Below are 12176 nucleotides of genomic sequence, written 5' to 3' on the forward strand. Positions count from 1 at the left end.
ACTTTTGTCAACGACTTTTGTCAACGACTTTTGTCAACGACTTTTGTCAACGACTTTTGTCAACGACTTTTGTCAACGACTTTTGTCAACGACTTTTTTCGACGACTTTTGTCAACGAATTTTGTCAACGACTTTTGTCGAACGTTTTTTCACTTTTAATTCATTTATTTGTTGCTTTAAAAATTATTTTGTGTTGATTTTTCTTGATTTTAAATTAATTTTGAATTTTTTTATTTTGACTTTGACAGAATACTCGATGATATTTTTTCGTTAGCATTTTCGTTCTCGACTTTGAAGACTTGTAAATTTTTCGTTTCGCATCAGCAGCGTACTAGACTTTAAACAACGGAAATGCGTTGGTTGGGAAGGATTATTGAGGCTTCTGTCGGAGGCGTTTTATTGGTTTTCTAGTCCCTTCAAGACGCTTTGTAACTAACATTTTACCCTTTCATAATGGGGAATTTATCCCAAACCATAGTGGCCTGGCTACACGGTGATTTTTCAATCGCCTAACCAGTCAGGTTGTAGGCCAGAGGAATGAGGATTTTCCTCTTTTTGACGTTTGTTTCTAGAAAATGTAAATTGTTACGTGATTGGACACAACACGCTTCGCTTCAGCTGCGTACTCGATATATTTGGAAACAACTTTTAAAATATCTGTACCAAATAATTGTAATGCACCCTAATTTGTTAACAGTTTGAGAGCACCTGGATATTTTTCGAAGTTCAATCGATCTGTCATTTTTTTTTTTCCAAAATACGTCATTGACAGTTCATTTGTCAGTTGTGTGTTGTCACAAAAAATTAATCGTGCAAATTGCAAATAAATAAAGAACTAAACTTCTATCCGCTCCACCGTCATCGTGGAAGCATTCTATTAAAATTTCCTCCAATACTTAAGTTAAATGCAGTTTCCACGAACCCAATTAGCTTCCAATAATCGTGGTCTCAACGAATCTACTAAATCCTATCCCAACAATGCCCGCCGCATACAAAGCTGACCAATGAACCATCCAAACAGTCACAATCATCGTTATACTAAATTATCTTCATCAGAGATTTTGTCAGCTAGTCCAACCAGCACAGCTAACAGCAGTGTCATGTACACTAGAGATTGGAGAACCGCACTCCGGTCACCGCCAACATATCGACTTGGCAATCGCACTTTTCGTTTCAATTATCACTTTGCTCTACTCATAACAGCAACCCTTAGTTTGGGTCTAGTATTTTTCTATATGAAAACAAAATCCACATCATCATTTGATGTGTTGAGTACACAGCCAGTGTTTAGTCGTAACACATACAATACGACTTATCCATTAACACCGCCAAAATTTGCACGTGGCATACAAACTTATCGAATTGGCATGGTTGCCGATTTGGATACAGCTTCCAAAAGTGGCAACTCTTGGAAGAGTTATTTTAAAAAGGGACACTTGACTTTTATTGAAGCTAAAAGAGAAGTGAAAATTACCTGGGATGAGCAGGAGCCACAAACACTTGAGAGTAGTTTTTCTCTCAAAGACCGTGGCATGGAACTATCGGAGTTAGTTACTTTCGATGGAAAGTTGCTCAGTTTCGATGATAGAACAGGACTTGTATATAAATTAGAAAATGATAAACTTATTCCTTGGGTAATATTACTCGATGGCGATGGGCAATCGAGTAAGGGATTCAAATCAGAATGGGCAACAGTAAAGAATCAAATTTTATATGTTGGTTCAATGGGTAAGGAATGGACAACGTCGCAAGGAGATTTTGAGAATGAAAATCCAATGTATGTGAAGATTATTTCGCCGGGAGGTGAAGTTCGTAGTTTAAATTGGTCATTCAATTATAAGACGATGCGTGAAGAATCAATGAACATTGTTTGGCCTGGATATATGATTCATGAAAGCGGTGTGTGGTCGGATGCTCATCAGAAATGGTTCTTCTTGCCGAGAAGATGTTCAAAAAATAAGTAAGTGTATGAAAAGTTGAGATAAAGTAGTGGATAAAAATTAAATTTAACAGCCCTTAAATATTTGTTCTTATCAATTTAGAAGAAGGGTGTTTATATCATACTAAACTAGTTTTTAACAAAATAGCTAACATTCAAATAGAATTTAGAACCATTATGCTAAATCATCTATCAATTTCAATTTCGGCATTGCTTTACAAAAATTATTAGGTCTGAAAATTATTTAATTGTTATTTTTATTTGCATTTTTATAAATAACGTTGTATTTGCGCAACTCCATCAAACAGATGGGTCCTTTTGCAAAAGCAGCATTTTATGAGCAGACGGTATATAAAAGTTGTAAATGTTTGCAATTCTGATCTGATAATGGGTTAGTTCAATCACCTATCGGATAGGTTATCTACGATACGCGTATCTGGAATACATTTTTGAACGAGACAGTGTCCGTATTACCAGTCAATCGTTCTTATCGTTTAACGATAATCGTTTGTTTAAGAGACAGCTTTTTAGCATTTGGAAAATTGATTGGTTGTCTTGGATTCGAACACCTTCAAGTCATAGATATCATTCAAATGCATCATTAAAAAATTGTATTTCCTATTTCCATTTTTAAAACAGTTTAACGACACAACGATTACGATTTAGTTATATTATAACATTATTAAATTTTGTTAGTTCTAAACTCACGGATACATGAAAAACTGGAATTTATAACTAAATATTTAGTTTTTGAAAGATTTTCAATTTTTTCTGAGTCGATAAAATGCTTTTTTTAGCATTTTGATTATTGGAATTAAAACTAAAAAAATTGAACGGGTGGTTTATTGGTGTAACCACCAGAAACGAAGGGTAAAGAAAAGCCGTAGTTTTATCAGCTTATCATTCGGATACCGATGACTAGATTGTACGTTCGGATTTTAATTTTTTTTTTACAAAAAAAAAAAAAAAATTGCAAATGGAATTTTTTTGAATTTTGAACTTTATTTGGCTCAGTGGCCATTTATATTTAATGATAATTTACATTTGATATTTATGTTACATTCAAAATAATTGACCTATAAATTTTAATTAATATAAGTTTTGGCATATATAAATATTTGATTTTTAAATTGATTCAAATTGTTGATATTTCTAATGTTGATTGGAAGATGGTTAAAGGCCTGTAATCCCATGTAGAGTATGCTGGCTTGTGCTCTACTAGTTCTGGTCCGGATAATATTGAACTCTTCTACATTTCTTAGGTTATATGGTATTACTCTTCTTGTAGGTACACTGGATTGTAGGTATTCTGGGCAAAGATTGTGTTTTATTTTGAATACAAACACCATTGCCATCATATAAAGTCTTTGGTTGATATTTAGCCAATTTAATGATTCAAGCATTGAAGTTATTGAGCTATACCGATCACATTTTAGTATTGTTCGCATGGCTTTGTTTTGCAGTTTTTGTAGTCTAGTTTTTTGGGTTATGTTACACAAATAGAGAAGACTTGCACAATATTCAAAATGGGGCTTGACAGTTACATTAAACACTTTTATTGCACTATTTTTAGAAATGTTTTTACGCGTCCTTCTAAGGACTCCTAACTTTTTTGACACTTTCTTACATATGTGGTCTATGTGTTCATTGAATGATAATTTGTTATCTAACACAATGCCAAGATATTTAATTGAGGTTATTTGTTCTATTATAGTATTATTGATTTGTATGTTAAATTGCAGTTCATGTGATGGGTTATTTAGTATCATAAATTTTGTTTTATTGGTGTTGAGAGCAAGTTTATTCATATTTAGCCATGTATATATTGCACTTAAGTCTTTTTCAATATTGTCTTTTATTAGATTTATTTCCTGATATATAGAGCAACCCGTCATCAGCAAATAGTACTAGTTTAGAATATTGTATCACTTTTTCCATGTCATTTATGTAGAGCAGAAAGAGAAGGACACCTAGGATTGTTCCTTGTGGAACTCCTATATTCACTATTGCAGGGTTTGACATTTTATCGTTGACTGTTGTTTTTTGAGATCGATTGCATATAAAGGATTTGAACCACTTGAGTTCCGTATTTTTTACACCATATTTCTCTAGTTTATTCAATAATATAAAATGATTAACTGTTTCAAAAGCGCGTTTAAGGTCTAAGAAAACAGCTATAACACAATTTTTTGAGTCAATTTCTCTTTTCCAGTCACTTACTACAAAATTTACACAAGTTTCACATGAATGGTTTGAACGAAAGCCAGATTGGTATACACTTAAGATGTTATTGTTGTCGAGGTGTTCTTGGAGTTGAATGGATACAATTTTTTCTATAATTTTTTCATATAATGGAAGCATATTTATGGGACGGTGATCACTACATTTAATTGCACTTGTAATTTTCTTCTTTGGAAGGATCAGTGATTGTTTCCAAGATTCGGGGAAGACACCACAGTTGAATGAAGTATTTATTATACGCAAAAGGACAGGACCAACAATTTCAATAGCATCTTTAAACATTTTAGTATTCATAAAATTAAAGTCGTTTTTTGATTTATCACAGTTAAGGTATTGCTTATATCACAGATTTCAATTAAAGTAAACTTAAATTCTATATTGCACTCTTGGATTAGACTTATATAATCAGAAAATATCACAGAATTGGTAAGATCATTTACACTCGTAATGAAAAAGTTATTCAGTTTTTCAGCTATTATTGCACTATTAGTTTCTATATCACAGTTTTCAAATTGCACTTCTGTTATTTCTTCTTTGTTTGTTTTGAGAACATATTTTTTCAATTGTTTCCACATATCTTTTTGATTATTTGTACTATTTATTTTATTAGATATAAAATTAGACTTTGCAGTTTCAATTTGCTTTTTATAATAATTTCTATATTGATGATAAGTCTGCCAGTCACTGAGTGAATTTGAAAGAGTCGCTGTTTTATAGAAGTTTACTTTACGAGTTTTTTCACTTCTTAACGTGTTATTAAACCATTCTCCGTTTTCATATGGAACAACTCGTGTTATAACCATACTGTCGACTAAATTTTTTAATTCGTTAGCAAAATTGTCGCTTAGCACATTTACGTTGTAAGGAATGTCAGGGTCGAAATCGGAAAAAAAAGGGTTTATTCTAAGTTCATTTATGAAATGTTCTTTATTGTACTTACAATATTTAATAGTTTTCTTATTTTGTTTTTTTCGTGTACATTTAATGAGTACTTTAATAGCCTCGTGATCACTAATTTTTAGAGTATGTTTTACTTGAGCACTACAAAGGTATTTGTTATTAGTTAAAACATAATCTATTAAAGTCCTTGATGTTTGTGTAATTCTTGTTGGTTCTGTGTTTAGCATGGTTAAATTATTGTCCGTTATTATTTGGTTTATACGTCTGGTGTATGTATTTGTTTGGTCTAGCCAATCTATATTAAAATCACCCATTATTATATAGTTACTATTACACTGTTGTAGAAAGTTCTAAATCGTCACAGAAAGCATTTTTTGTAGACATATGAGATCTATATATTGCACTTAGATATATAAATGGATTGACAAATTTTAAATTTTCGGTTTCGTAATTATTGTAAGCTTCACCAAAATGTTAGTGAAATTTGGTTTGTTTCTGTTCAAAAAATCCGCTGTTTTTATGTTTCTAGTCCAAGCAATTTTATACTTTTACTATCTTTTCTTGTCTAATTACAAGTGCCTTACAATGACATTTGGTACAAAATTGTCACACTGTTTTAAGACATTTGGGACAAATTTTTCTTTTTTACTTGTAGGCCTCACAATAGTCGGCCCTATCGAATCCGTCGGCACGGATTATTCTCCGATTTCATACGAATTATGCTTCCGACAGGTGAAAACTCTCCAATTCGTATGAACTCGGACAAATTTACCCTCCGACGAATACCTCGCTAGGGCCGAACTAAATTCCTGAGACCAGGTTCTATCTAACTGGTATTCGGTCCTAAATTGGCACATTGACAGTTTTAGAACTTAGTACTTGAGTGAAAAAATTAGTTGATACTGATTTGAGTACTAACTTTAGCAATAGGACCGGTATAAGCGTTAGGAACTCTGTGAAGAAATCCGCCGTTAGAATTTTAAGTTTAAATTAACTCACAATATATAAAAACAATAATTTTCTTTCAGATACAACGAAACCCGAGATGAACACATGGGATGTAACGTGCTAATAATGGCTGATGATAGATTTTCCAAAATCGAAACAATAACTTTAGAAAACAAAGAACCCACACATGGTTTTTCGAGCTTTAAATTTATTCCTGGCTGTGATGATAAATATATTTTAGCCATTAAATCCGAAGAGCTAAATGGAAAAACTTCAACATTCATCACAGTATTCGATATTGAGGGAAATGTTTTGTATCCTGAGCAAAGAATACCAACCGATTTTAAATATGAAGGAATCGAATTTATTTAGTGTATTTTTTTTAGTTAAGATTATTATTTTTTTGTGTATATTTTGTAAATGTATTTTTGATTTGTATTTAGTGCTTTTTTAGCTTGCCTATTTATTTATTACATTGTATTTCATTATAGAAATTTTTAGTGAAAAACAAAAACGTTCCGAAGGAAATAAGCAGGATTTAAATGGAGTTGAAAGTTTTATGCTCAAGGGACAAGGGAAAACCAATAATAGAGTGTTATTTTATTAAAAAATACAATTTATAATAATCCTGTAAATTCTATAATTTCCGTGAGTTTTTTTTTAAATAAGAAAAATCAAACGGCTAAGCATCAGAACTTTACCATTTAATTATTTTGTTTGTATACTTAAAAAAAGTTAGTAGGCTTGCAATGAGAGAGGTCTTCATTTGCTTTATTGACCTGACAAGAGCCGTTAAGGCGGTATTACATTTTAATATTAATAAGACAAATAAGGCAAAAATGCGTTACAAAAAGTGAAATCGAAATCATCTTTCGCTACGCCCCCTGCCATAGATATGACTCAAAATTATCACAACATACATATTTAACCATGAAAATTTTTAAATCGCATTTGCATTTTTCCATATTTAAATGAAGATTTGGGGATGTAAAATTCGTTAAAAAGATGAATGAAGAACGTACCCTTCGTCAAGGTGAAACAAGTTGTACTAAACATTGACATTGAACTGTGATTGGCAAATTTTCTTGGTAAAATATTTATTTGAGGATGAGTGAATCAATTAGAGTTATTTAATAAAAAAAAGTTGCACGTTATTTTTGATTTATTCACAAAAAAAAAAACATTTTATAAAAAAAAAATAAATTTATACAAACTTTATCGTTTTGTAAATATAAAAAAAAATCTATTTCATTTCTCTATATAAAAATAAATTTCGTTTATTTAGTGACTTCGGCTAGAGTCGATGGATCAAGACCGGCAATAACCATATCATCCTTTTCGATTCTTCCTTCATTTGCACGAATCTCTAATCTATAAAAAAAACAATGGAAATTAGAATTCATTTCTTCTTCAATCTTCTCTTCTAAGATTAAGAGCACACATCAAATTATATGAACACATGAAATGGTAAATGAAATTCAAAATAAATAAAATTTTCCTACCTATTTGCATTGTGATTAACATTCCAGAGGTTAGGTAGATATTTCGGTTGCATTGTATTTAAGAAATGTTCTCGCCAAAGTTTTTCCAATTCAATAAGACCGCCAAATTTTTCTTGATATTCTTGAACAACTTTTGAGCCATGTGGTGTGTAGTCACTAAAACTTTCTCTATAAAAAAAAAATAAAATAATAAATTATTTCCATATATACAACTTTTATAAATTTTTACTTACGTAATATCTTTATTGATACATTCTTCCAACATTTCAGGAGTTACTTGTTCAGCACCACTATAGTTTTTGAGAATGATTTTCTCTAATTCTTCTTTGCGCCATTGAGGTATACGATCGCTGTTATACATCAAGGCTCTTGCAGCAGATCGAAGTTGTCTTAGGAAGTTAAATTAACGTTATTTTTTTTGAAAAATCATACTATCGTTTGTTTAGTTTGAGTATTTACCTTAATTCAGGAATTTCAACTAGTTTTGGTGCTCCTTCTTCATTTAAATATGGTGCATTGCAAAGTTTACCTAATTTTGTACGAATTTTTAAATCGGATATGTTACTTTTTTGATGACATTGTGGACATAGAAGCAAAACATCATGAGAGGTATGTGACTTCATAACCACTGGAAAATGTTTTCTATATTCTCTAGGTACAACGTTTTTTCTAATGTAAGCATCTTTTCGACCGCACACAACACATTGATTTTCTTTTGGTGTTTGATAGTAACGCCCAACTTCACCAACAGCCCGACCAGCAGGTTCAAAGTTTAAGCGTACTGTGTATGGGTTTGAGCTGACTTCTTGGGCTAGATTTTGATCGACATACCTATGTCAATTTAGAAATTGTTATAAAATATACTAATAATAATAATTACAATAAAAAATAACACAGCCACACAAAAAAAAAAAGTTCTGACCTGGGGTTGCGACTAGGTTTTTCATATAGTTTTTGGGTCGCTAAAACCGAATCGGAAGTCCGTTTTGCCCCATCACGTCAGGTTTTCGAGATAACCTCAAAAAATGTCATGTTTCAATGTTTCTTTCATCTGGATGTGCGAATATGTTAATCATATAGTTTTTGGATTGTTGTAACCAGATTCGAAGTCAATTTCGTCCTATCACGTCAGGTTTCTGAGATATTCTCAAAAAAATGTCAAAACCAAAAAAACAAAAGTTCTTATCTGGGGTTGCGACTAGGCTTTTCATATAGTTTTTGGGTCGCTGAAACCGAATCCGAAGTTTATTTTGCCGTATCACGTCAGGTTTTTAAAATATACTCAAAAAATGTCAAAACTCAAAACAAGCTCATATCTGACATTTTTTGAGGATATCTCAAAAACCTGGCGTGATACGGCAAAAAAAACTTCGGATTCGGTTTCAGCGACCCAAAAACTATTGACTTTCCTTGCAGCTTTTTTTTATTTATTTTTTTGTTTTTCATCCTTGGAACCATAACAAAAAAAAATAGACAGTAGGAGATATTTTCTCACATCTTTTTTAGGAGGTTGAGGTTGTCTGGCAAAAATGGCTTTTTTGTGGTTTTTCCCACATGCAATTTGGGAACTAAATGCACTTTCCTTGCATCACCAGTTTTACAGACAACAAATGGACTGGACCAAAACCATTTCAAGTAACTCTTCTACAAGAGATACATATATCAATTTTGTTTTCACCTTTCTCTATTCCGTTTCTTGGACGCAAAAGTGTTCACTCGTCATATTTAAATAAAAGTTTGAAGTTACTCCGAGTTCGAGGAACACATCAGCATTGAAACGAGATCAACCTTAGCGATAACAAAAGTAGCCCTGCGCAAAAAAAAAGACGCGTTCCGAAGATGCCATTTAAATAGGTTAGGTTAGGTTAAATGGGCTGACAGTTGATCTTGTTACCGTCACACTCAGATCAATGTAGATCCCTTGTGATACCCTGAAGTATTGTTATGCCATTTAAATAAACCGCACGAGTGTGTCGCACATATTTGCTCGTCTAAGCAGAGATGCCACGGAAAACAATCTTTATATAAAAATTTTCAAACATTTTTCAAATAAAAATTTGGTATGCCATTAAAACAGAAATATTATAAGACACAAACAATTGAAAAAAAAGGTTTGAACTTTTTTTTACAAAATCCAAAAATGATGTCTTTACTTTAAAATTTAAGTTTTTGTATACAAATTTTCATTGAAATCAATCTTGCCGTTTTCCAGAAACTCAGACATCAAGAAGATGGTTCTATGGCAAGTTCCTTTAATAAGGGGCCAGCAAAAATGTTTATTTTTTCAAAAGTACGACCTGTATTTCCTTAAATCAAAAAATCGTTAGAGTCGTTTTTGAGAAAAACAACTTTTTCCATTTTGGTTATATGGCAAGGACCGTTAATTTTGGTGCTTAAAAAAAGTCAATTTCCTCTCCAGAGAATCAACAAAAACTTTGAAAAATCAAGTTTGAAGTAAATAGCTTAAGTGGTTTGGGCTAATGCTCGAAATAGAGACCGAAACACAGGCAGATAGACAGAATTGCAAGATTTTTTTTTTTTTTTGCAGTCTCTATCATCGTAATATATTCTTCTGCCCATAATCTCGTAAAGGCCCTAACTACAATTTTGATTTTTTTGCATATTTGGAATTGTCTTTGATTTATTCTCACTAATTATTTTAGCCTAGGTCTTCAAATAAGTCAGAAAATTCAAAATGTACTTTTGATGTTTTTCATTTTTATACATAAATGTAAATTGCGATATTAGATTTAGTGTTTCCCTCTATAACTCAGAAGTAAGAAAAATTTAGTTAGGGCCTTTTCGAGATTATGGGCAGTATTGTTATCTGGAGTTCAAATTTTTCTACGAATCCTAAACCTCAATTAAAAATGAGAAACTTAAATGGGACTGGTCAGAGCATCTTTTTAGGAAACAATTATTGTAGGTAAATGGTAAAAAAATGTAACAATTGCCGAGTTGAATTATATACCATCGACAGAGTTATAATACATACCTACATTAGTTTTAAGGCAGTAGTTAATAAATACAAACATTTAAACAAAAATCAAACAATTACCATTGAGCTTTTTTCCGATCGCAAGTACAAAGTAGTTCACCATCTGGTGCTTCCAACAAACAATTGTCATACAATGTTTTCGACCTTGTACTGATCCCTCTACTAATTGGTTTTTTTAGAGCAATATGGGCGGATTTTTTACTATTAGAGGTATTCCCAGCTAAAGCATTAAGTTTATTGAAGCTATCTTTGAATCGAACATCTACAAATGCATCGATTTCTTCGAGCACATATTCCAAATTTGAACTATAACTTTGCCAAAATCGTCTGAAACAATTGATATTACATACATAAAATAACAATTTAGTTAGCAAATGTAACACAAATGAAGTAACCTCTTTTTCAAAACATCAGACAACGTTTTGAATATTTCCACTGCAACCATAGCATCTTTGGCTGCATATTCTATCTGAGCTGTTGTAAGATTATTAGCTTCCCAGTCCGAACAAACTAATCTCCAATTCTTGTCCAGTGGAACATTTAATATTGATTTGGACATTTTTGCCAAACCTTCAGATTTCTGATTAGTTAAGACGGCCAAGTACCTTAAATCAAAGGTACTCGCAACGCCAACTCCATAATCAAAAGACAACTTCCCAGCATCGTCATGTGCACCAATGCCAACTTTAATGACTTTGTCATCTTCCAGAAGTTCTCTCAAACTCATTGGAATTGTTTTTAAACTACAGAGGCGTATCAAGGCACATAGACCTTTGTGTGATGCCAACTGGAGCATGGCAGTGGGTCGGCGTTTGCCACCGACTGTGACCCATTCACAGTCAAATCCCAAAACTCTGTATTCATGGCAGTGCCTAAGGAATATAAGAGAATTAAGTACAAGTTTTTTTTTGTCTCGAATGAACTTTACTTTTTAAGAGTTGCTACGATTCTTTGGCAATCGTCTGTTGTTTCTATTACTTCGATATGCTTGTGCCGCAATGGATTACGAAAATTGTACGCATATTTTAATTGTTGAATAATTTTGTGTCGATTTTTAATAATAGCAAATGCTATGCCTACACCGATTGTGGCTAAAGCAGCATTTGTAATTGTAGTCTTTTTACTTGCCGACATAAAATAAAAATTATAATTGAACAAAAAACAAATTTTGTAAAAAATTCTAAAAATTAAAACCTCGAAAGTAAAAATATTGACATTTGACTTGACATGAGTCATGCATGAGAGATGACAAGATTATAGCTCTGTTCACTGACGCTGTGCTGGACTGTTCTAGGCAGAAAAGTACAGCTTTTTGCTGTTCATTGAGTTTTTTCTGTGCTGAACTGTTCTAGTTTGCTGTTCATTGACAAATCTAGAACAGTTTAGAACAGGATTTTCTGTTCTTGCTTTTGAGTAAGATCAGGTTAGAACAGATTCGTGAGAAGTGTCAAAATCAAAGCTGTCATTTTTGTTTTTGTTTTGATTTAATTGTGCGAATATTTCTCGGGTGTTCGTGGTTTTATAACTAAAAACAATTTTTAATTATATTTTTTGCAGTAAAAACTCAAAAAATTAGAAAAAAAATAACGAGAAACGATAAACAAAAAATTCGTATAATTTACAATTTGTTTGTTTTTTTTTTTTATTT

At 32.0% G+C, this 12176-nt stretch overlaps 2 protein-coding genes across 2 annotated transcripts; one reads left to right on the plus strand and one right to left on the minus strand.

Annotated features, from left to right (window-relative positions):
* The first annotated feature begins 770 nt into the window (after positions 1-770).
* LOC129914333 (apyrase) lies at positions 771-6663 on the plus strand. The gene is made up of 2 exons (XM_055993528.1): positions 771-1960; positions 6109-6663. Exons 1-2 carry the CDS (start codon positions 1005-1007, stop codon positions 6398-6400), a joined length of 1248 nt encoding a protein of 415 aa, XP_055849503.1. The 5' UTR covers positions 771-1004; the 3' UTR covers positions 6401-6663.
* A 551-nt stretch (positions 6664-7214) lies between these two features.
* On the minus strand, positions 7215-11759 carry LOC129914332 (exonuclease 3'-5' domain-containing protein 2). The gene is made up of 7 exons (XM_055993527.1): positions 11457-11759; positions 10924-11400; positions 10589-10855; positions 7990-8361; positions 7764-7919; positions 7531-7698; positions 7215-7399 (listed from the first exon to the last, which is right to left on the minus strand). The coding sequence occupies exons 1-7, from the start codon at positions 11660-11662 to the stop codon at positions 7306-7308; spliced, it is 1740 nt and encodes a 579-aa protein (XP_055849502.1). The 5' UTR covers positions 11663-11759; the 3' UTR covers positions 7215-7305.
* Between the last annotated feature and the right edge of the window lie 417 nt (positions 11760-12176).

Source organism: Episyrphus balteatus, chromosome 3 (assembly GCF_945859705.1).
Source record: "Episyrphus balteatus chromosome 3, idEpiBalt1.1, whole genome shotgun sequence".
In the NCBI taxonomy this organism is placed as follows: Eukaryota; Metazoa; Arthropoda; class Insecta; order Diptera; family Syrphidae; genus Episyrphus; species Episyrphus balteatus.

Bases quoted from the DNA above. Each gene is read 5' to 3' on its own strand.
- LOC129914333 (XM_055993528.1), top strand. From the start codon at position 1,005: ATGAACCATCCAAACAGTCACAATCATCGTTATACTAAATTATCTTCA. The intron at 1,961-6,108 runs GTAAGTGTATGA...ATTTTCTTTCAG, and splicing joins AGAAGATGTTCAAAAAATAA to ATACAACGAAACCCGAGATG.
- LOC129914332 (XM_055993527.1), bottom strand. From the start codon at position 11,662: ATGTCGGCAAGTAAAAAGACTACAATTACAAATGCTGCTTTAGCCACA. The intron at 11,401-11,456 runs GTAAAGTTCATT...TATATTCCTTAG, and splicing joins ATCGTAGCAACTCTTAAAAA to GCACTGCCATGAATACAGAG. The intron at 7,920-7,989 runs GTAAATACTCAA...TAACTTCCTAAG, and splicing joins GTTGAAATTCCTGAATTAAG to ACAACTTCGATCTGCTGCAA.